Raw genomic sequence first — 26,836 nt, forward strand, 5'->3', positions numbered from 1 at the left:
CAGTTTCTTTTATCTGGAACTTTTATATTCAGGAATGTTCAGTATTTTATTTTTCTTTAAGAAAATGGTTCTGTAGGATAATACTCTTCACAGGATTTGATTATTTGTTGTAGATTTGTTGAGTTTGTTACCTACAGGTAGCAAGTAGAAAAAGAAATATACAAGAGAAAGATAGTGGCTGATTTTGCTTGCCTATGACAAAAGAAGTCAATCTAACAGATGAGAATAAGTCATTCTTAAAACTATATCCCTATTTGTTTAACCTTTAAAAGATCATTTGAGAAACAATAATAAGACCTAATTATACCAAGTTATGGCCTGACCTTAAGACATCCGGCTTCTGCTATATGGTTTCCTCATGAAAATTGAACAATGTTATGCTACAAGCTAAGGCTCTCTGCTTCCTAAACTTTTTAAATTCTGTATCAGTGGAGTATGAAAGAAAAAATAGATGGAGAATACCAGAGTTGGAAAGTATATGAATTTCTCTCTTTATATTAAAAACAATTATAATAATGCAGCAACCTGTGATGATACTCAACAGAACAATGCAGAAATGTCAGTTTTATAATATGTATGTATTTCTCTAGCCACCCAAAATAAAAATTTTTTCCTAGTCCTTCTTAAGACCAAGTTGTATACTAACTACATGGCTATCCTATACTTTAATTATTTTAAGAAATATTTTTATCATCTATATGAGGTCTCATTCTTTGGAAGGAACATTGATTGTTTCCACACATTCTGTGATTATTTCTTATAGTCTGCATGGTAAAGGAATTTTAAAAATTAACATCACTTCCTCAAGTGCCATTGTTCTGGAAATAACCATAAATTACATTGCTAAATAATACACGGCAACTATCCTTGTAGTGGTCCCTAAGAATCAAGTACTGCCTTTGATCCCTTTTTCCATGGTCCTATTGAATGTCCTATGTTACAAATAATGACATTTAACAAAGACCATCAGGAAGGACACTGACCTGTGAACAGTATGGCTTTGTTTTAGAGTACTTATAACTACCAGAGTATGCAAAAATTAAGCATCTAATGGTTTGAGGGGGGTTTTTTAGCCTTGAGAAACCGCAAAGGTTGATGATTGGAGGAGAGGAGAATCAGCACACAAGATTGCTGTCTTAGAGGCATTTCTTTTAGCACCCTAGTCCTCTGCTATCCAGTGCCACCACCCTACCACCGCTGACAGTGGAGAGGATCAAAAAATAGTGACACCTTTGTCCTGGACCTCTCTTTTGGTGCCTTTTTATTTATCAAAGACACTAGGTCAAGAGTAACCTAAGTTGTGTTTTGAAGTGCATATGCACATGCATATTTTAATTTCAAAAATATCTGTGCACATAAAATTCCATTACAGAAATATTCCTTATGATAAGCAATCTTTGGCCTGATGGTGGTTCAAAATAGCAGTTTGGTTAGTCTGTTTTCAACAAATTCTATAGAATGAATTGGCTGTTGTAGAAAATGTTTTCTCTCTTTCCTCCTCCCTCTCCTCAAAATAGCAGATACATTTTAGATTCGTGATTGCTTCTTTTTCAGTGGTATTTGAAATCTAAGTAGGATACAAGAGAGTAGTTTAGTTTGGCAGTTCCTTACTCTTGCCATTTTGTAGAAATTTTCCTCAGCTTCCCATCAGACATTGCAAGCAACTTTACCAAAAGAACACACCTAAGTGCCAAGACTACCCAGCAAAATCAAACAACAGAACCATAAGATAATGATTTAGGGATAAGGATATGTACAGACATCAAAATTCAAAACATTCCTTATCATTTGCTAATCTATGTCAGAGACTGCTGTATTTTATTTCTAGGTTCTTCAGACTAGCAATGTGATTTTTTCCGATGATTTTCAGTCTAGAATTTCAGTAGACCAAAAGAGTGCACCATGTTCTAATCAGATGTAAAAATAGAATTCTAAAATCCCGTCTATCTTTCCTTCTTCCCTCCCATACATTTTACCCTATAGGAAGTGGGTAAGAGCATTGATTTCTCTCACTTCCACAATGGACCCACTCCATCCTATTTATTGTTCAGATGACAATTGAAACACAATAAAGACTAGAGCTGCTCTTTGAAAATTTAAAAATTGTGCTATGAGCTGGACCTATAGATGCTTAAGAAAGAAAGGCTACTACTTCACTCAACTAGTCTCAACACTCTTATCATATTTCTGTATAACAGGATGAGTAGAAAACATGGACTAAAAGGGCAGTTACTCCAACTTTCAATACACAACAGATCTTCAGAAAGTATTTTTAATTAGCATGATTGACAGGTAATTTCAGAAATGAGTTTAGCCTCTAGAGAAGTTTCACCATGATATATATATATATATATATATATATATATATATATATATATCACGTGTGTGTGTGTATATATATATATATCGTATATATATATACACTCACATACACTACATGCTAGTATACAGCTAGGCCCCTTATATCTATTGATTGTAATCCTCCTAACAGCCCTATTATCATCATCCCCATTTTCATATAATTTTCCAGTGGTTTAGAAACTGGTTCAGTATTTCAGAACTAATATATCTGAACCCAAAGTGACACCAAAGTCAAAAATTCTGCTCATTCAGTTAGGCTGAACTACCTTTAAGACTTCCTCTGCAACTGATCACTCCAACTCAATAAAGCACAATCTACCCCCAGCCACCACTATAAATAAATCTGCCTCAGATTACTGGGAATCATTTTATTCAAAACTAACCCCCTATATATGGGACTAGTGTCGCCAAGAGACACTTAAATAAGGATTCATTTAATTCGTTAAAGTTGGTGCTAAAAATCACAACTTATTTAAACTTTACAGATAAAACTTCTAGTCCTGATCAGCTATTTCTAATAAATAATAGTAAGCCTTTAAAGGGATCAGCAATAAGAATATAGATGTTCCTAATTCTATTTTTAAGGGCAGAGGAGACAAATTACTGCTTATTTTGGGGGTCAACAATTGCATTTTGATGAACCAAAAACAACTCATTATGTTAATTAGTTTGGAAATCTCATCAGTATTAATGATTGATTTCTCACAAGTTTTTTCCTGCCATCTTGTTGATTTCTCACCAGTTTGCCTGCTCATATTCTTCCCTACATTTCATTCCTTTTCATATTTAATGACCAAATTTCTTCTTCTTTCCCTTAACTCCAGCAGGATAAACTAAGATAATTGCTGTTTACAGATGCATATTTTTCCCCATTACTGTAGGGTAATAATTTTCAGACTTCAGTGTAAGAATCACCTGGAGGTTTTGTTGGACCACAGAATCCTATTCAGTAGGACTGGAGAGGTGGGGAGGGGACAGAAACTTTGTATTTCCAACACATTGCCAGGCGAGTGAATACTGATGATCTAGGGGTCACACTTTGGGAACCACAGCTCTAGGTCATGAGATTTTCCCCTAGCTACAAAAAACAGTAAAGGAAAAATCTAGTCAAAACAACTGTAGTATCTGGATAGAAAAAAGACTCAGAGCTACTCATCCTATCTTGAGAAGCTTATGAATGTTAAAACAAGCAACATTTTTTTATAAGTTGACTATAGAGTTTTTGTAAAAAATTATTTTCTTCTTCCCTTTTTAATAATCTTTCTGATTCCCTCTCATTTTTCAGCAGCCATCTTGAGATAAATCTGATAGGAATGAACAATTATGAAGGCTTATATGAAAAGCTTAGCTTTCAAATGTATGGAGATGGATGCATATTTTTAATTTATTCAGTAATTCTGGTATATAAATCTTAGTAAAGGAAAATGAGTAACTTCTCTACTCAAGAATTATTAATACAAGTTTAGTTAATATTAAATATTAGGACTGGAAGGACCTTGGAATTACTTTTAGTCCCTTAGTTTTACATTTTGTGACACACATTATGTGGCTCAAATGGTTCCTAATTACTAGAACAGGCTAAGTAAACAGATTTTAAAGGCTAAAGCTTAAAAATGCTAATTCTCTCTCAAGATATATAAATGGTGAGAAATGTACTAACTTCTTTTAAAAGCATATAGTATTTTCACCTTGCTGTATCCTCTCTGTATTTATAGGATGGAGGAACTATATACTGTAGTGTGTTTGTGGTACTTTCTTCAAATTAACGTTCGAACTCATTGCTTTAAATTTAGAGATATATCACCTGAACACTCATTGAGCATATTATTTGAAAGCATAACTAACATTTTAAAATAATTCATTCTATTTTTGCCAACATTGTGGACATTCTGTACCATAATTAATGTATTCATCAAAATTAATAAAATATTTTATATATAAATCCATATAACTTTAATATATATAACTATACTTAAACCTTTTAATAGTTGTCATTTTAGTGGATTACATCCTATTGAAAGTATTAAATGTATTCATACATAGACATTTGGCAGTTCTTCAAGTTCATTGACTCTCCAGTGACTACCTTTCAAAGATTAGTGCTCCAGAACACTGAATGAGTTCCTAATTGTGAAAAAAATTAACTGCTGACATAATAGTCATGAACTCAAATGGATCGTTATAGGCAATGCAACTTTTTAAAAAATCTCTATACTGTTTGTATTATAGCCATGATATACATTTTAGATGTAAAATTTTTAAATTTTTGAATTATAATCTGAGTAGGCTTCACACAGAATAGAGATTTATAGTAGATTTCAGCTCAACATGAGGCCAGTCTTCAAGAATCATGTTACTTCCCTGTTCCTGGAATTATTTAAGGCAGAAACTAGAGACACACTTAATGTAGGATGCATAAAGAGAATTAATAAATTAAAAATTGAATTGTTATTAACTCAAAGATTCTTCTCAACTCTGAGGAACTTAGAATTTACTGGAAATAATACTAAGAACTTGCATTCAGATTTTCTATTTACTAGTTTGGAGAAAGAAGTGTGATTTCAATTTTCTAGTATTATTCTGAAAACAAGAAAAAACTTACCATTCCTCTCATCCCTTATTGCAAAACAAGATAAGAACTAGTTTTCAAATTGTCATGAGCTTTACTAACTATATGGACTAGTTAAAATAGTTTTCATGAAATTTACCCTGCAAAATTGAGTCCACCTTTTATAATTTTCAAAGAAATTTTTCACTTTTAATCTTTTTTTAAAAGAGATTATATATGAATGAATAAACTTAGGACTTATATCACCATTTCGAAAGTACCTGCTACAGACTCATTTTTAAATACATAAGAGGCATTAGGGTAAATTGGAAAACCAAATTATTGGATATTGTCAAAGACTTTGAGTTCTCTGTGAAAGTTGAAACACCTTTAAAAGTTGATATTCTTCAAAGTCGAAGAATACCATTCTTCATTTTTTCTTGCACTACCAAAGCGAAAAGAAACAACATAGTTTGCTAATTTCATCTTAAATTTTCTGTTTTAGAGAACCAGATTCCAAGTAAGTTAATTATTGCTACAAATAATATGTGATTCCCTCCTGGTGAGTTTCAAGACTCTGTAAAGGGCAAAAGGGTAGCTATAGCAATAATATCTAAATTCTAGATCTACTGTGAACTAATAGGAAACTCAGTTCTCCCTGGTAATGTCTACTTTTTTTCTTGTCAGTGCTTCTAATCATCTGTGCTTTCTTGTGATATTGTAACATTTCCAAATTTAAAGTGGATAAATAATACTATTTATGGAGAGATCTAAGTAGATTGAAATATATTACACCAACATCTATAAACTATATTACACATTTCTAAATATTTAGCTAAGCAAATTTGACTCCACACGAACATTACACACTGTCGATACATATATATATACACACACATATATATAGTTCATAAAAAGAACTCAATCCTGTTCACCTTCTCCTTGCCCATGAAGAAATAATAGCAAATTGATTTCATCTTGTTTGTTACTACAATTGATTGGCTGCCCTAAAGTGTTGAGAATTTTAAGTCTTTGTCTAAAGAAAGAGAGAGAACAGAATTCATGCCAATTATTTGCTATTTGTCATTCCTTCTGTAGAGCTATAAAAGTTCTCATTGTAGCTCTAAAAATTTCAAGCTTAGCCAGACAGCTGGCACTTGCAGCACAAACTACCATGTGACTCACCTAGGAATGTGTCTCTTTTAATAGTTCGAAGAGATTGTTTCAATCCTATAAAAACAGCAGAGAATCTCCACTGTGCCTCTGAGGAGCTAGAATAATCATGGCCATGGTGATGTCCTCCATGAGATACCCTTAAACCATGAAACTCTATATATGCTTCGGAGTTCTAATGACTCCATTAAAATGGCAGCAGTTTCATGCTTTATAATTGAGTCCAGGCCGGGTACAGTGGCTCATGCCTATAATCCTAGCGCTCTGGGAGGCCGAGGTAGGAGGATCTATTGAAGTCAGGAGTTCGAGACCAGCCTGAACAAGAGGGAGACCCCATCTCTACAAAAAAACAGAAAAAATTAGCCAGGCGTGGTGGTGCATACCTGTAGACCCAGCTGCTCAGAGGCTGAGGCAGGAGGATCAGTTGAGCCCAGGAATTTGAGGTTGCTGTGAGGTAGGCTGATGCCACAGCACTCTAGCCTGGGCAATAGAGTGAGTTTCTATCTCAAAAAAATATTGAGTCCAGTGAATCTCAAACAGTGTGCTTAGTGTATTACAAATGTAGGTTCTGATCCCCATCCCCAGAGATTCCGATTTGGTTGGTCCAGAGTGGGGTTCATAAATTGGCATTTTTAATTATCTTGCTCATTTTGATATAAATGGCCTGGAAACCATTCTTTGTCATGGACTCAGCCTGTGGAGCTTTGACTTGCATTCTTTCTTCCATATCATTTTTTCAGCTAGAATTGCTTAAGTTTTAATACTGTCAACCTTGACACCATGGGATGATGATTTTTTGGTCACAATATTAACAAGTAATATCTAGGACTCGTTTTAAACACAGTGAGGCTAAATGCATAAATCCAGGTATTTAATCTAAGATTTAATGCTATTGTATTGACTAGCTTTCTGGGCAATGATTACTGGAAATGCCAGTTTCAGCCCCACTTCCTAAGCTCAAATTCAAACTGTTCTAACTTGACATCTAACCACATCCTACTCTCTAGATTTCACAGCGAAAGCATTCTGAGTCTTTCCAGCCTAAGACAAATGAATGTCTTTCAATCTCTCACAAGTTAACCCTCCAAGTTTCAAATGACTCTTCTCAGCCTTTTATTTTTTTTAAGATACTGTATAAACCTACGATTTATTAGAGGTGAAAAAAATATCCTTAGTTAATCTTTGGGTGCCTCATGTCTTGTGTTGTTCATTTTTTTTAATTGTGGTAAAAAAAAAAAACACCACATAGCATAAAATTTACTATCTTAACTATTTCTAAGTACTCAGTAATATTGGGTTCAGTAGATTAAATATATTCACCTTCTGTAACCTATCTCCAGAACATTTTTGTCATGCAAAACTGAAATCATATACTCATTAAATAACTGCCCATGTTCCCCTCCCCAAGCCTCTGGCAACTACCATTATATTAATACTTCTTCTCGACTGTTTTTTTAAATAGGTAGAATATGTTCTTTATCCTCTTCCCATTAATGATGGGTTTATAGTTATTGCCATTTAGCTCTCCAAGTACAAAACTTATTTCCTGTGTCGTCATAACTCTCACGTGCAAAAAGATTTACAATTACAAAGCAATTGTGCTTGTATTAAGATAAGAGATCCTTATAATGTTTGGGTGACCCTGAACGAAAGATATTTTATCCTGGAAGGTTTTCCAATGATTTACAGAGAAAGGTAAACCTTTATTCCTCCGAAGACCCAGAGGACTCACTTTGTGCTTGCTTGTTTGTTATTTTGTTTGTTGAAGTTTTGAGGTTACAGCTACCAGAGCAATCAGGCTTAAATTCTAGGATTTCCTTTGCTTTTTTCCTATGTACATTCTAGGATCGTTTTTTATCATAACATATTATAACCTATGTAGTAGATTGGAAGGTTTCCTGGAATTTGACAGTGTTAAGGTTTACTAAATGATTTCAAAATCTTTGCTGAGTTCAATATAAAACCATTTAGGTTTAAACAGCTTTATTGGAAACATAATTTGGGAGGAAACAGATAGAAAATAAAAATGCATTTTTCTGCAACTGAACTGTTTCAAGTATTATTTTCAAAAGCTTTGGCAGTAAGAAAAAACTCAACCCAAGAAATAAATTTTTAAAACTCTTATTCTTCAAAAGTTTTTCTTTAAAAATATTTCTTCCTGTTATTAAATTTTTTTAAGAAAGCAATAAAGGTTTAAAAGCCTGTAAGCAATACACATCTAAATAACCCCAAATGCTATAATTATGACTATAGTGTTCATGATCTTGCCACAGGAAAAAACAATCTATCTTTTCTTGGCCTAAATTATCTTGGAACTAGCACAAAAACTAGTTGATCATGACTCTCAGATAATGATTAGTGAATCTTCATGCATTTTTTGATTTTAACAATTCATAATATCGGTGCTACTTTATGAGCTTTTCAGACAAATGCTATTTGTATTGAGCCATCTTTAATAATTCCATAATTTTTGTAGCACTCAGATTTTTCTTTAATGATCTGCTGCAACATATTGATAATATTTACTACAAAGAGAAATTTTTTAAATTGAATCTGATTATTTCTTTGATTTCCATTATAAAATTAGAAATGTTTTCTTAGTAAGGAGGGAAGAATTCCTTGAGATGAAGAGATTTTGGGAAGGAGTTGAAATGTAGGTGGTTCAGTAACATACTGAGAAATTACATTTTTCCTTTTCATTGCTGCCCTCACTATTTAAGATCTTCATTGTAGGAACCTTTATATAATATAGTAAATTGCAACCTGAAAAGTCCCCTAGTTCTAAGCCTTTCTTTCATAAATATTTACTTAATTTATCAATTACAATATTAAATTTACTTAGAATGAAGAATGCCTGTGTGATTTCTAATAACTAAGGTTAGCTTGCATTATTGTTCTTAAAGCATTATTAAACTGTGTTCCTATTTAAGGGAGTCTTTGGGTCATTAGCTTACTAATTGCAGTTTGTTCTGTTAATTACCATTTATTGTTTGAGTCTTTTTTTAAAAGACTTAAATACTACATTTAATGACATACCAACCTGTAATTCAAACAATACCTTCCACTAAAGTGATTTGCATCTGACTTGAGCCGTATTACCTAAAAGCCACATTTATTTGATAGAAGTGTTTCATATTTATGTGGAAAAAAATTAATCTTAGGAAAACATAGAACTTGATTCTTAAACTAGATTTTTAATATCTCAATTCTAAATTACTAGTTTTAATAAATTTGTTACAAAGCAACTATAAACTGAGTGTGAACGCTAAATGACTTACTATGTTTATGCTATAATTAATAAGCCAAAAATATAAGTCATGTATTATTTGGACTATTATTTTAAGCATTCAGGGAATTTAAAAAATCCTTACAGTCTGCCATTGACCTCATGGTATGCAGCAGTGTAGTATAGAGACCATGTGTTCCCATTTAAAAGCCCTAGGTCTGTGCTTTCTAGCTGGGCCGGGGCAAGTCATTTAACCTCTGCAGACCCCAGCTTGCTTAATCATAAATTGTGAGGATCGGATCAGAGTAGATGATCTCTGAGAACGCTTTCAATTTCTGTATCTCTGGAGTCCATAAAACTTCTCTTAAAGTTGTCTTCGACTGCCTTCTGTGGCCTTTTCTCCTTTTCCTCCAGCTCTTGTTTCATATGACAAATATTGACTATCCTTTCCTTCTTGGCCCCCTTCATATTTAATTATGACTGCTTTACAGCGCCTCAGTATTGCTGTTTCTCTAATTTGCCCAGTCCTCCCCCTCCCCAACAATGCTTAATTTTATATATAAATTATCTTGGAACTAAGACAAAAACTAGTTGATCGTGATATATTATATTTAATCAGTAAGACTTATCTTTTGGCCTTGTACATAAAAGCTTTAAATAGGCAATTCTTCTGGTTCCAAAAGATTTTTTTAGACAGTCTAAACCTTGATTAAATATATTTGAGTTTCCCATATAAGAATCCTATCTCCTTAATTTGAAGTTAAGTTTAAAACCAGAGACTGTTTCTTCCTCTTTTGTATTCTTGTCTACCCCTAGCACTGAGCTAATTACTTAAATCATCACTCTTCACTTAACGATCACTGTTCCTTTCCTGTTAGGTCTTTGAAATCTTGTGGTTTCAGAATCATGGTATTTAACAGACCTAAATGGCAACAAGTGTTAATGGATAATTTAGACACCTGACAAGAAATACTGTGTTGCACCAATCACGATGCGGTATAATTATGGGATCTTTTATTTCCTGCACATCCTAAATTTCACTTAAGAAATACTCTTTCTCTTGCTTAATAGGTAAATGATGCTGTTGATTCATTCAATGGACATTAAGTGGATACTTTGTGCCAGGTCCTGTGCTAGAAACTAGGAATACAGTAATTTACAAAAAACAAATATTTCACTGCCATTGGCTTTAAGCGTGCAATGTCCAAAATTATTTGATTGAAAGCAGCTTTTGAAGCCCAATCAAGTTGTCATTTTCTTCATTTAACAGATATTCATTTGAATATCTGCCGTGTGCCAGGCAGTGTGTTGGTATATATGAGAGGCGTGTTTGAAACTACTCTCAAATGCTGTATGTTGTTTTCCCTTTAACAGTTTATCCTTTGAATGTGATTAATTATCTACATTCAGTCACAGTGCGCAAAATATATTTCATTGGTTCAGATTTAGACAAATGCAATGACACCATTTTAAACAATCATTCTGCCTTCCTCGTTCCAAATCTCCCTTCATGTCCTTGGATGAAAATAACAATTCCGTTTCATCTCATATGCCTACTGTGTTCAAGTGGCAATGGCATCTCAATCCTTAGCTTGGAGATGATTGTGAAGCTCCATTCAAGCTCGTCATAAAAGACTGCTGTGATTTCTGTATGTGGATGGGGCATTGGTTTGGGCAGTAAATGAGGAAGAAGGCAAGGAGTAGTGACATGCATTATCACATATTTTCCCTCCCTGCCCTCGGCTTTTGTATACATCCTCACTTTAATTTTAATTCACACTTATTGCATATATTTAATTCAATATATTCACAAATTCCTTTTCTCTTTATGTGTTTGGATTGACAAAAATCCATCAGTCACCAGTTATAATGACTATTATACCAATGTCTTAGCCAAATGAAATAAGCCTGATTCTACCCTGGCTGTATTAGTAAATCAGTGGTTGTAATAATTTTCACTGTAGAGACACTGCAATGAAGACCATTAATAGCTACATTTAGGGCCGGGGCAGTGGCTCATGCCCGTAATCCCAGCACTTTAGGAGGCCGAGGCAGGAGGATCACTTGAGGCCAGGAGTTTGAGACCAGCCTGGGCAGTTTCTACCAAAAAAAAAGATATTTAATTAGTTGTGGATACAAAAGATTTGTGTATCCTGAAAGTTTTCCCATAACTGGTCATTAATTATGAAATATTTTCTAGCTCAAATAAATGTAAAAAGAATGTAGAATTTAAAATTATAATAATTTACATATAATTTGAAATAGTTCTTAAAGCTCTTTTACATATTCCATCTCATTTCATCCTGATGAAACTACTGATTTAGATTAGTTCAATGTCACTATCCCCACTTAACAGATGTAGAAAACTGGGGCACTGCCAGGGGAAATGATTTGCTGTAATCACTTAGCTAACTAATGAAATAGCAGGGTTTTGACAAGCCTGCTGCTCATCGAAGGCTTTGTAATGACCTTATAGAAATTTTAAATAGTAAACGTGAAATCAAAATTGGTAAAATTAAACATATGTTTTTATAGCTAATAGAAAGAGACTTTTGCAATGCATTGTAGGTATATTTTTGTTTTTATCACATCTGTAGGCTCAGTTCTGCACTCCCTATACTTTGAGTTTTGGCCCCAGCAACTCATTACGTTCATGTTCATTTCCGGGTACAGACACTTGCCTAAATTCTGACCCTCCAAATCAGCTGCTGCCTAGAACTTTGAGCCTAACCCTCTGTTCCTGAGCTTCCCACCTTAGCTCACCTTGTAGAACCTGACCCCTTCCTGACTTGCTATCACAGGTATTTTCATGGCACCTGCATGGCAAAGTAGCCCTCAAAAAATGGTATTATTATTATTTAGAGAATTTAAGAGGTAAAACTACTTAATTTGCACAAGAAGTTCATCAAAAATCAATGAATGAATATTTTCCCTACATTGTTATGAACAAGAGATAAATGACCACATAATAAGTTAGAAGCAGGCTTTTTCTAAAACCTGTTTGAAAGGAATGTTCCAGGGTTTTATCAAACCATCTCAAGAACCCACTTGTCTACATCACTGTATAGTGACTATGGTTGTTAGCAATGAAGACCCTAGAACACTTCAGTCTTCTAATTCACACACAAAATTTAATCATGTTTATTATGTTATCTTTATTAAGGCAGAAAACAAAATAATACATATAAGAAATGTTTCTGTTTCAATAGGATTCAAATCACTCTGTCCACTAGAAAACACCATTGAATAAATGACCTTGCTCCCTGGCATTTCCACTTAACCATGGTTTTCAGCATCACTGAGGAATTAGCAGACTGGATTCTAGATTCTTACATGAAGATTGAATTATTCTGTTTCTATATTTATAGCCATAAATTTCATATTGGCTCAATCTGAACAAATTAGCATATAGTTATAAATACAAAAAAATCAAATCAATACGCCTAAGATTATCAAGGAGAAGCTTAATAGAAGTTCCACATTTGCCTTTTGCTAGGAGAAGAATAAAACAGCAATAATTTTAATCCATTTCCTCCACCCCTTTAAGCAATAGCAGTCATTTCAGCTGTATTTTTAGCTACTCGGTCCCCACAGAGTTATCAGGGAGTCTCAGTGGCCTAATACAGACAGTAAACAGGACAGATCTTGGTGTCCGCCAGTCCTGGGTTCAAGTCCAAATTCTATCACTTACTGTATAATTTGGGGCAATTTATATAACTGTGTAGAGTTGTGGTTATCGGTTCATTCAGCATTAAGTTTATACTTATCTATCACCCACTATGTACTGGGCAACCTTCTAGGTCCAGGGGATTATATCAATAATAAAACATAAGGTTCCTTGCCCTCATAGAACCTATAGTCAACCAGAATTTTCTTAAAGAAAACCAAATGCCTTCAGATACATGAAACTGTTAGCAAAGTGTCTGTCCCAAAATATACATGTTATAAATATTAATTAGCATCATTATTAATTCTTCCCAACCCATAAAATGAATGGTTCCCCAGAACGTATAACAAAATTACGCAAAATTGGAAGGGACCCTCCTTTGAGGGTCCGTAGGGACCCTCCATAGGAACGTTCAGGTACAGCAGTAGCAAGGAAGTTGGTCTGGTTATTACCTCTTGAAACTGTTTTCAGTCAAATATAAAAAAAAAAATGCACAATTACACAGGCAAAAATTTCTTGGACAGGAAACAAAAAGCACTAACTATAAAAGAAAATATAATATACTACACTCCATCAAAATTAAAATTTTCTGCTCATCCAAAGACACCATTAAGAAAATGAATACACTCTCCATAGACTGGGAAATAGCAAAGCTTATTTTTCTTCCTGGAGAAGACTGGAACTGCTTTGTTTTCTCTTTTAGAAAGATGATAATTGGGAAGTTTGTACGGTTTGGGAACCAATTGCCCAGCACTAAAAGGGTTACATTCTCCTATTTCCTACTATTGTCATAAGAACTTGCAGTGACTTGACAACCCAAGATTTTTTTCCTTTCTGAATCTGCTATCGACTTTGATTTTTTTTTTTAGCCTGAAGGAGTCCTTAAGAGTAACATAACACCCTCATTTATAACAGATAAGAAAAATATTAAAGATGATATGTGACTTGTTCAAAATCATTTGACTCATCATTTCAGAACTTGAACTAGACCGTCTTTAAGTGGACCTTCCACTACTCAGTGCCTGCTTCTCTGTTACTTTGCTTCCAAATCAGTGGGAGTATGTGGACTTCATTCAGAATATTTCTGTTTTTCTTTCTCCACTAGAGTTTTCTCACCTGTTTATTTTAAAGTTGAAAACATAATCTAACAAAGTTACGTTAGTGAGTCACTTGACTCTGAAATAAAGTAGCTTTTTGAAAGTTGATGCACATTTTAACCCTTGGTTCCAGGAGAGTAAAGCACCATTATCATTTAGGTCCCAATGACTGTCATAAAAAGGCTCTTAACAGACCATCATCTTGATACTGAGATTTTTTCCTCTTTCGTATTTGAACTATATTTTTTTCTACTAGACCTTGGAACTCTCTTTTCCTCTGGTACTAACGAAATTTCAATCTCTCACTGTCAGAAATGTTTACACGAAACATCATGTAACTATTCTATTGATTGCAAAAGTTTTTTGGCAGTGGCATTATCATCTAACTTCTGGGCTCAAGTGATCCTCCTACCTCAGCCTCCCAAGTAGCTGGAACTACAGGCACAGGCCACCGCACCTGGCTAGTTTTTTCTACTTTTGGTAGAGACAGGGTCTTGGGGTCTTGCTCTTGCTCAAGCCATTCTCCCACCTCAGCCTCTGAGAGTGCTAGAATTACAGGCATGAGCCACTGCGCCCAGCCTCATTGCATGCAAAAATTTTTATTGTTCACTCTAGGGGGACAAACCATGTCCCTTAGTGTCATTCACAGAGTTTTTAAAAGGAAAAATTCATAGCTAAGAATCCACAGTTTCTTCTATCAATTTATTGTTGGTTTTACAATTGTGTCCATTTATATTTACACTATCTTTATGTTAACAATAGCACAGCAATAATAACAGCATGTAGTTTTAGAGCTTTCTTTTTTTAACTAATTATATGCCTGTGCTTTTTCCGTTTTAACCATACTGAATTTGTAATGTGAAGGAAGAAGCCACTGTATGAGGTAAGAAATGGCAATTTAAGAGAACTGAGAGCATTCATTTATTTTATTTGGCAAATATGTACTGAGTTCCTCCCAGAGACCACGCATTGTCTAGAGAAATTGCATCCTATTTTTATTTTTTTCCCCTGTGATCTTAGGTGAAGGTGATAATGAGTAGTAAAATTACATATTTTAAATGTCTTTGTATGACGTGGATTTGGGACAGCATAAGCCTTTGGTGGCCTACAGTTGGAATTACAAAAAGAAATAAATTGGGGAAACAATTGTCTGGCTTTTGATTCCAGTTTTAATTTTGCAGATGACTATTTGGCATCACTTGTGGATAAATTCTGTCCAGAATATTACTGTTTTCTTCTCAGAACCAATAGAATTTTCTCACTTATTTATTTTTAGAATTGTCACATACTGTAATAAGGTTATTTCTATAGGAAACTGGGAACCCATGGATATTTGACTCTGAATGGAACCTCTTTAAAGCTGATAAACACGTGGCCCCTTAGCTTTGAAGTGGTGAGGTAATCTTTATAAATTAGGCCCTAAGCCCTGGCATCCAAAATGGTTTTGAAATGCGATAGACCATATATATACTTGATTATGCACCAAGAAGCAAAAGGTAAAATTTTGTCTCCTGCCCTCCTAAAATTGTTAAGTGAATCATTCTCCTTCCTATATTAGTGGTCTACTGCTACTCCACCAATAGCCCCTGATATAAAACCCATGTCCTCTGTAGAATCTTAGTCATGGATCCCATTCTAGGATGTGTTGTTCTCAGTTTCTAAGAGAGAAGTTTTGAAATGGAAAAAAAGAAAAATGCCAACCAACCTCCAATACTACAGCAAGAATATTGTGTTTAGTTGTAATGCTTTTTAACACTTTTTATTAACATATAATTTATACATGATGAAATGCTCAGATCTTAACATACCATTCAGGCTTTTGTTAATTTCAAAATATTAAGGGGGTCCAAGTGTTTTTCTTACGTGGATAGCTTTTATAATGCTCAAGTCAGGGCTAGAAGAGTGACCATTCAGTTTTGAGGAAGATTTCTCACCCCAGAAAGTTCCCACGTACCCCATCCCAGTCAAGGGTCCCCTCATCCTGACTCCCAAAAGCAACCACTGATCAGATTTCTATAAGTTTTAGAGTTTCATATAAATTGGCATGTATTTTTGTCCTATATGGCTTCTTTCACTCAGTCTAATAGTTTCAATATCACCCATGTTGTTGAGTTTATGAGAGTTCTTTTTTATTGCTAATGATACTTTTTTAAAAACAGGTAAGAAATAAGCAGATCTTCACTGAGTATCTTAATTGATGGGTAACTACTATTAAAATTATGGCAACAAACCTGTCATAAGAATACAGGTGGAGAAAAATGCCCTCTAATGTTGATATCACATGATGGTACTTCTAACATTCAAACAATTCTCCCACCTTAATTAGTGTTATATGCATCAAGAGGTTCTCTTTTGGGAGAGACTCTAAATTATTCTACTAGAAACAGAAACACTGAATGTGCTTCAGCAGTTGCAATAGCCATAGAACTCTTATTGTTTCCATCACTTTATAGTTACTTTGACCTGAGAAAGTAAATGGGAAAATAATCTCAGGTGAGGATATACTTCTTAGAGTATCTCTATTGTCAAATATGTTGTTGGAAAGACTGCTTCCATTGTTTATCAATATGACAATGCCTCGGTAGCTTTTATGCACTCCTAAAATTATATAATATAGACCTGATGAACTCATGTCTTTATTAGAAACTTGCTTTGATCTGTAATTTCTAGCCAAGATTATATAAATGAAAGAACACATACAATAAGAGCAACATCCACATTGCATTTTTGTTGTTCTGAAACTCCTAATTAAACGTCCCTACATTTTGCCATGTTATCAAAGGGTCATTGAAACTCCAAGGAGCGTCAATAAATTTAAGCAAAAATTAAACTATGATTCTAGGGAGCCATAGTGAATTATGCCCCAATAGATCTAAAGGGTGAATGTTTACTCTCTGCTGTTATTATATCTTTTTCAAAAGAATTTTATTCTTACCAAAAAGGTGGCTGAATTCCGACTTAACTAAATAAAGAAGAGGATTGGGCTGACCTTTGGCTAGTCCAATCCTATTATTCCCATCTCAACCTTCAACACTATGAAATAGGAGCTGCAGGAACCCAAAGAGATCCCAGAACATTGTCGAGTACCAACAGCCACTTTCTTACTGTTACGAAAGTTAATACATCATTTTCCATGTTTATACAATTTTTCAACAAGAATAGCTATGTAGTACTATAATGCTTATATCAGTTCAACAGAAAAAGGTACCCATATGAAATAAGAAATTTAGCCAGAGCACTGAGAGAAGATTTATAAAGTTTCAGATTATTCTCATTTTCTAAGATCCCTCTTATTCACTTTTCTCATTTCTTTCACCTACCACTGAAATACACATACTTTCCTTCTCCCCTCTCATACTTACTTTTCTTCTTCTAGTTCCTAAGGTATTTTACCATGTTCATATTTCATGCTGATAATTCCAAAAATATTGAAATGAGACTTCCCTTTAACATGACCTACTTTAGCGTAGAATTTGGCCTAAGTCTTATTTCTTATCCAAGAGCAGTTACATTTGAATTACCAAGAGAATCTCATTAGTATAATTTAACCCATAAGGAGGACTTGCAGTGCTAGCATACTAAGCCTCAAGGATATATCTTCTAAACTCTAAAGACTGATAGCTACTTTTACGCAATTGGTCAAAAGTATGAACTGAATTCTTATCATTCATCATCATTTTAGTTACAGTAATTAATATTAATTAACTGCCAATAATGTTTGTTGCCAGATGGAAAAATGAGGATATAGCCCTTATTCCCATTTGAATATAAGTAACAATATAATAGTAGGTTAATGTTAGAAAGGTAAAGAGATCTTAGATTGTGAAATAAAGAATTATAAACCTCATTTTCCGGGGAATACACTCTGCTTTAGTGTTTTACAAAGTCCTAGTTGAGCAGAAGTTAAAGCTGATAGTAAGTCATCTTTCTTCCTCCCACCTATTTATGGTTCTGGCTAATAAAAACCAGGTTTTTGCTTCCTAGTTGTCGAATGAATAATGTTTTTGTTGCTTCTCAGTCAAAATGTTGTAACAAAGTGGTTTCTTTATATGACAGCAATTTATATTAGAGATTCCAACGTACTATCAAAGCCATCTGTTTTTTCACTGATATGATTTAAAATCAAAGCTATAATTTTACCTTTCAAATTAGAAATGAGGTCATAAATTGTATTAAATTGGTAAAACCTACTTTTTAGGGGACAAGTTCAAATAAAGCGTTGGGAGTAGGAATGAACTTTTAGCTACTAATTTTGCGGACGATATAAAGTATTATGATATCCACATTATATTGATGGAATCGGAGTAGATTTATTCAAGATTTAAAAGACATGGTATTGTTGCAAAAGAAGAACTAATAGTGGTTTAAGGAAAGCATTTAATATTCATACTTGTTTGAGAGTTCCAAAACATCAAACTTTTCAGGTTTAGCTATCCTTTTTTCTTAAAAAGAAAATATATATTGAATACTATGCAGATTCTCATCTTATCAGAGGAAAAACCAGTTAGTACAATACAGAATTTTAGAGCTAGAAAAGGCTTTCAACATCATCTAGTCTAAACTCCTCAGCATTCACCTAGTTCAAGAAAATTACTATCTTTTCTCAAGTCTTAGCTTTCCTGCCCTAATTTCCAAAACAAATGAAGAACCACTGGTCCCCAAATCCCCTTTGCTGTCTATGTGTAACTGTCTTTTCATTCTCTCTGATAGTCTACGCATTCATGCTAACGATTGCAGCTATGAGATTATTTCCTTGATTCGTTATGCCTGAATCAGTTTAAGAAAAGAATAGTCTACCACGTAGAGAAGCACAACTTTTTAATTTAAACGCTTGGCAAAGGTAAAGCTGAGTCATTGTTAAGTTTTAGGAGTAGTTGTAGTAAGAGCCAATTGTGTTGTTGGTTGGAACATACCATTGGAAAACATACCATATGGCATTTGCCATAGCGACTCAAGAGTAAGTAACACTATCCTATTATTGATTTTGTTTGTTTTTGTCTTTGGAGACAGAGTCTTGCTCTGTCACCCAGGCTCAAGAGCAGTGGCCCGATCATAGCTCACTGCAGCCTCGAACTCCTGCTACCCTATTATTTAAGACAAGTTATACTACCTATCCTATTCTTTAAGACAAGTTATACTACCTACCCTTTTGTAGTGGAGAAGCAAAAGCAGACCAGCACAGCTTTTTGGGAGGGCTAGTGGTGGGGGAGTGTTATGGTGAGGTTATTTGTTCTGCTTTCTCAGTCCCATTTCTCATTCATTGGATCAACAGATAGTTATTTTGCAGATGGCATGAGCTGAACATTCTGCTAGGTCTGGATAATACAGCGGACAACAAGATCTAGTCTTTGGCTCTACAGAGCATACGGTATAGATAACACACAACACAGGGCAATGCTTGATAGCTGCCCCAAAGAGCAGAGAAGGTACCTAAGACATTTGCACACTGTGTGCAGATCTACCATTGCGCAGGCAATTCATTAATATTAACTTTGCCTTCTTCATGGGAATATAATGAGAAATAACTATTAATATTATAACTAGTTGTGAGGCATCTTGGAAATGAAAGTGCTACAAAGGAGCTGAATAATGGAAATTAAATTATAGGGTAGAAATGGTTCTCATAGGTATGATCAGTATTTATGTCAATATTATAGGACTACTGCCAGGGAAAAGCTATTTTTAGGTAAATAAAATTGCCTAGCTTTTACAAAATCAAGAAAATGCCTCTTATATTAGCAAGAGAGATTATGAATCTTATTTTGGGTATTACATGAGCTAAATATAATTGGAATATCACATACAGTGTGGAGTTTCTACACATCTGCAGCTTCTGTTAAGAATCTTCTACATTTCGATGTTTGTTGGAAATATTTCTCTTACAATTTTTAAATGGTGAAACTATGCAAGACTATTATTTACCAACAAGGGATTATGACTTTATACTCAGAAACTATGAGAAGGTTCTTTACATTAAATAAGGTGAATATCCTTTCTGTGACTAACCTATCAGTATGTTGGGTTTGGGGGATTATTATCAGTGATTTATTATGCCTGATCCTTTCTGATTTTATTTACATTTTTAAAGCTTGTTAATTCTCTCAGAAGACTAGGATACCAATTTATATCCCCTTCTACATCCTCAAAAGATGAAGAATTTATAGAATTGGGCATTTTTTCCACATGCTTTTATATAGTCATAGCTACAGTTGAGATTGTCAAACTGTAGGAAAAGGAAGGGATCCTTTTTGGTAGTCATTTAATGTCTTGTGACTATGAACTGATCCTGATTTTAACATTGGAACTTTTATGTTTTTACCAGCATTGTCACCCTAATTAAATGGGGCACTACACCACAGCGTTTAGCCTGTGGCATAACAGAACCCAGATGACCTGTCATGGAGAATCATAATCTTACATTATCTCTTTCCTCTGAACAATAGAATTTTTTTTTTTTTGGCCTTAGTTTATAATGAGGCAACTCTCTAATTTCGTCACAGTCAGAAACAACAAGAATATTCAAAATCTAACTCTATGTGCATGCCATTTATTTGAAAATATATATTGAGAAAATTATTTCATGGGTAAGGGATCTTCATTCTTTATTGTCTTCCCCTGATTTGCCAAATTCAATAATATGGAGAACTTCCACACAATTGCGTGTTATTTTATTTCCTCCATATATTTGTGCTTTAGTCTCTAATGTCCTTTTGTCCTGATTGTATTATCTTTGTACATTTCCATTTAGCGTTTCTATTTAGAGTAAAGAGATAGAAGCATGAAAATTAATAACCCATGCATCATTTTTGCAGTACTTCCTAGGAGTGAGCAGTTAAGGCTAGAAACCTCAGTGTTTAATATTCTTTTCAAAACTTGGTTGTTACATATATTGTCAGTTCAGTGACTAAAAATAGTAAGTATAATATGTAGTCAGGATAACTAAACCAATGTTTTTTCAAAAAAAAAAGCATATGATTTATGTGCGTTGCATGGCAGAGTATTACTAGAATTTACCTAAACAAACTCTTATGGTGTTTTCAGGTTTTATGGGAATGCTTTGGCTATACAGTACTTGGATTTGAATTCTCATAATGACAAAGGCTCTTAACAGTTATTTAAAAAAAAAAAAAAACCCACAGACTATACTGTTTTTATAAAGTATAATTCATCTTCCTGGTTATATTTGTGCTAAGTTTGTGAAATTGTACTATACTAGTATGAAAAAGGTAAAACTGTTTATGTATTAATCTAATAGTTAGATTTTGAAAAGTAGCATTATGTGCATTTTAGAAAAATATTTGGTAACTCGTGGCACTTTGGTAAAGGAATGTGCAATTATAAAGATTTATGCCATTTTATTTTTTTCTAATTCCCAGGAATTATTCTTACTAGGCTTTAGATTCAAAACCAAACCCAATTTAAGACTAGCACTTTTTTCCTACTGGTAATTCCTGTTTTTCTAATTATGTGGAATGTTGAACTTAAACCATTCTTTGCAATGAGTTGTAGCTTTCCTCCTCTATCCTAACCTCGAAACCTTTCATTTAAGAAGCATTTTAAATGAATCCATTGATAACCAGAAAAATATTTTAGATACATGGCCATTCTCGTGCCTAATTTTAGTAATTTTCTGATAAAATAACTAAATTCCTGAAAAAGAATATTCAAACATTTAATTGGTTTTCATTGGTTATAAATAATTGAGTAGCTGATGTTCATATAATCATAATTTATCTAAAATATAGAGCTGCCAAGACAAGCAAGTACACAGATGTGCTTAAAACACACCCATATTCCCCAAAGAGAAATGACAGACTTGGAAGAAGTAGAATTCTGTCTCATTATGGCTATTATATACACATTTTTGAGATATATATACACACACACACATATATACACTATAGTGTATGTGTGTATATGTATATATATACATATACACATTACTGTCTTACACCCATGGGTAGTAAAAACAAAAAAAAGTGAATATAAATGCTTAACATTAGATGTTGGCATCGATACAGATTATGCATAAACTGTTGCAATAAAAGATATTCATTGTGCCTGTATCTAAAGAATTTACCTTAGATTTTTCTCTGGCCTTTTTCATTTAGAGCTGCACAATCATTTTAAATGTGAAGACAACAGAATATATGAATGAATGAATGAAATGATGGCCCTATTTGCCATGGGACTGAATATTCTGTTGAATTTTTTGAATGGCATTGGCTGCCGTATTGTTTAACAATATAGTTTATTATGATATAAACTATACTGTTCACAAGCACCATGTGAGTCTTATGTACAAATCACAGCATTTGGAAATTATACATCTTTCCCTTTCCTCACAAAACGAATTCAGAATTGACAATTCAAATTTATACTTTTAAGCTGCTAATTATTAAAAATTACCATATGGGTTGAAGATTAAATGGAATAAGAGCTACAAAAGAATACTAATTAATAACATAACCCCATATACTAGCAAACTTCTGATAACGTTGAGTTTCTTATAAAGCCTTAAAATATTTTAATGAAAAATTAATTACCTGGAAAAGAAGGCACTTTATTACCTTGAACTAGCTATGTCTGTATAGAATTTGTCTAAAATTCCTTATTCTTTATCCTTTTATAAATTTATCCTAGTTATATGTTTTTCTAAATCCTCTTATAGTATAATATAATAATTCAAACTATTTTAACCTATTTTAACCTAACAAAAAATTGTGTTACAGAATATAACCAACGAACAATAATAAAACTCAAGAGTAACAGAATTACATGTGATAATGACAAAACTGTTAGTCTAAGTCTACAATCATTTGAGATTTAAAAATGTTGTTAAATTCGAAGGCTTTTTCATTGAACAATTTTGGGGTAGTTTTTATTTTTTTAGCCTTATTTTTTTATTGGTACTACCTTATCTTGAAATATTAATCATTATAAGGGCAATCAAAATTATTAAGCCAGCCTATTATAACTCAGTTTTGGTTTAGTTGAGGTTTTTTTTTAACATAACCCTAAAACATTATAAAATCACTTTGTTTTTTCTTTGTTCAAGTCAGTCATGCCTGGTGAATTATCAAATTTAAATCATCAACATGGATGTGCTGCTGTATATAACTGTTTCCTCCTCAGAAAATTAGTAGTTGATTTATACAATGAATTTAATTCAGTAGAGAAAGCATAGGATAATTTTTTCAAAAGGGTTCAACCCTCTCAAATTAAACCTTAACATCTTTCTGATATTTATAAGGATAAGCTTTTACCCAAGAATGTTTTTCAATGGAAGAATATTTCCAACTTTGCTTTCATTTTTGTTTTGGGGCAGTACACTTTTTAAAGAAAACATTTTTCTATAATTTTACTTATCTTTAAGTCTTCCTATGTGGTGGCCATTTTCCTATCTTTAGTTTTAAATGTTTTACTAACTGTAAATGTAGTTTCATAGACAGTCATCATTACATGGTATAGAATGGAGTCAAGTTTATCAGCGGTCTATCCTCATCAAGAAGAGACTAAAGACAAAGTTCATGTGGATTGTTTGGTTTGTTTCTTTGTTTTCTTTTTAAAATAGGATATATTAACCCAAAGGTGTGTTAATGTCATGGCATGAACAATCTTAAATGTAGACCTATTGAGTATTTTGTGATGCTGAGTAACAGACGTTTCTCAAATCTCTGTGATGCTAAATATTTTCCTTAGAGAGTTTTGTTTAATGTTAGATTGTTGTTCTGAAAGATGTTGGTCCTAGTGGGATTTTTAAACACTTGGAAAACAAATAAACGCATGTATTACAAGTATAGAAATGGTGAACTGTAAACTTACCATATAGTACTGATTCTATTTTCAGAAATGTTTCACTGTTAAATATATACTACATAAAATTGCTGCCGTACTGTAATTGAGTACTTTTTCCTAAATGACCCTGTTATCACTATTCCAGAATTAGAAGTTGGGGCAGACACATGATAAACTCATGTGTCTGCATAGATGCTTCAAGGTATATTCTTCTCTTGGTGAGTAAAATTATATTTTCCTTGGCATCAACGCATTGAGATCTGAATATACCTTTATCTGTCTATCCTTATTGCACATTTCTTATACAGTAGCTTCTATTATGCCAAAATTGGCCTAGACACAACTAAAACTTGAGGGTTTGTTACATGCTTTCTCACAGAAAGGTTTTTCAATGATCTTAATTATGGGTTTGTACTGTGAAACTAGTGAAACTCCCTTTAAAACTTCACATTTGCTAAATTTAAATTAATATTTTTTCTTTAGCTCACAAATTACCCTAAATCCAGAGAGACTATCAACCCTTTTCACTGTTGTCAAATCAAGCATAAGGAACAGCCCTATGATACTACAAAAACAGTTGAGGAATAAGTCTCTTATGTTACACCTCAGAATAAAGGCATTCGGTGAAAGAAATGAACTCAAGTTCATCGTCAATGCGATGCTTCTGTACTTGGCATTCCTCCACGGAAGGGAAGACAAGTATCAACGTCATTGGCATCATTTTGAAACCGATCTTACATGAAATACTTTCTACCACTTTGGAGTACTTCTCGACTCTATCAGGTTTTTTATTTTTTGGTTTTTTAATTCGTCAAGCCGTTCACTTTTCAAACCACCATTTGTCAGCATTGAGGTAGGGAGACGTATAGATTTGAAAATACTTTCTTAAGAGATCATGTAACTCTATAACTCTGAATTTAAAAAAATTTAGGTGGGGAGGGATGATTTCAACCCACTTCCTCTTACAAGACACATTTTTTTAAAAATCTGTAACTGCTTTAGTGTTAACAGGGTACCAGGTGGTTTTTTTGTCCTGTATTGTACTTAAAAGATTCTCATTTATTGTGATTGTATTGTACTGTATGGAAACAAATCATAAATTGCCTTGTATTGTTTATGATAGACCATACCATGTACTACTTCAGTTTTTACGTTCCGGGTTTTTCAGTGATGCATGTTAACAGTTAGGTCCTAAAATTCTGTGGTGCTAATTCTTCCATATCTGATGGTGCTTTTGTGGATGCTAACTGCACACATGCTGAACAAAGCTTGAAGTTTCAAACTTTCCTCCCTTCCTCTGTTTATATGAAGTAAAATAAAATAACTTGAATTCGTCTCAAAGTATCACTGACAATCTAATAAACTTGTTTATATGTGTGATTAGTTGGAATTCTTAATTATTTTACAGGAAGCATCTCAGCTCTGTTGGGCTCCAAAAGCTGATCTTGTGTTTATTTCCTCATTTCATTTGTGCCCCCAAATTTGTGGTCCCTTTGGGAATTTAAATCCAGTTGGCCTGGCATCTAAATTCATATTTAGGTAGGATCTATAAAAACTAGACTTATCAAACCTGGAAATAAGTGAAAGCTTTGAAAAGCATGGAAATAAGTAAAAGCTTGGAAAAGCTCAAAAATGTGCCAATAGAGTGCCTTGGTCTTTTTAGTATTTTATTATTAATAAAGTTTTATCATCTGGTTGAACCAGGAGATAACATTTGCATGAAAGCAACTATGACTTCAAAACCTTTATCACAACTCAAATGACATTGAAAAGACCAGTACTACATACTGATATTTAAAGTATAATAAAAGTTCTAGGCCGGGCGCGGTGGCTCACGCCTATAATCCTAGCACTCTGGGAGGCCGAGGCGGGCGGATTGCTCGAGGTCAGGAGTTCGAAACCAGCCTAAGCAAGAGCGAGACCCCGTCTCTACTATAAATAGAAAGAAATTAATTGGCCAACTAATATATATAGAAAAAATTAGCCGGGCATGGTGGCGCATGCCTGTAGTCCCAGCTACTCGGGAGGCTGAGGCAGGAGGATCGCTTGAGCCCAGGAGTTTGAGGTTGCTGTGAGCTAGGCTGACGCCACGGCACTCACTCTAGCCTGGGCAACAAAGTGAGACTCTGTCTCAAAAAAAAAATAAAATAAAAAAAAAAAAAGTTCCACTCCTCATGTATGAAAATAAGGACCCCTCCAAAATTGGAATTTTCCAGGACAAGCTGACATCATATGCCAGAATGGCATAGTAGATAAACTCATGGCAATGGTTTCATTGGATTTTTAGCTTTAGCATCTAAATTAAGGATCACAGCAGCCGGACACGTGAAGCTGCTAATATCTTCACAAGGTCAGAGGGCTGTTTCTCCCAAGCTAGAGATAAATTCAATATGAAGGCAGTGTGTAAGTTCGCATTCCGACCTTGATATTTTGCCTAACCCATGGGTCATGTTAAATTTTAAAAAGGAAAGAAAAAAATCAAAACAAATGGATTAAGACTACTCAAGCAATGATCATTGACCTTATATAAAAGGAGATCAAACACAGCAATCTAATCTAGTGGGTCTGATGACCAAAGTGACATTCCCATACTATTAATACTATGGTTCTTTATTATGGAAAGATTGTAAGGCACAGTAATTTTGTCTCAAATAGCTATTAAATCATGTCTGACTTCCAACATCAGAAAATGAAGTTAAGGGAAAAGAGCCAGAGTCACCCCTAGGCTTGCTTCTATGACTGCCTTGAGCAAATGCAGTATTTACTAATCACAGCCTCTCCTCATCTACAACTTTTTTTTTTTTTTTTTTTTTGAGAAAGAGTCTTACTCCGTTGCCCGGGCTAGAGTGCTGTGGCGTCAGCCTAGCTCACAGCAACCTCATACTCCTGGGCTCAAGCGATCCTCCTGCCTCAGCCTCCCGAGTAGCTGGCATGTGCCACTATGCCCGGCTAATTTATATATATAT

The 26,836-nt window shown here is 33.9% G+C and overlaps 1 protein-coding gene across 1 annotated transcript in view; it reads left to right on the forward strand.

Annotated features, from left to right (window-relative positions):
• Positions 1-25,640, forward strand: part of PURG (purine rich element binding protein G) — a 34,235-nt gene extending 8,595 nt beyond the window's left edge. Inside the window, exon 3 of the mRNA XM_012784123.3 lies at positions 24,354-25,640. Within this exon, the coding sequence (XP_012639577.1) occupies positions 24,354-24,458 (105 nt within the window). The 3' untranslated portion in view covers positions 24,459-25,640. The remainder of the gene's footprint in view (positions 1-24,353) is intronic.
• Positions 25,641-26,836: the final 1,196 nt, after the last annotated feature.

The sequence above is a fragment of the Microcebus murinus genome, chromosome 24, assembly GCF_040939455.1.
Source record: "Microcebus murinus isolate Inina chromosome 24, M.murinus_Inina_mat1.0, whole genome shotgun sequence".
Lineage (NCBI taxonomy): Eukaryota > Metazoa > Chordata > Mammalia > Primates > Cheirogaleidae > Microcebus > Microcebus murinus.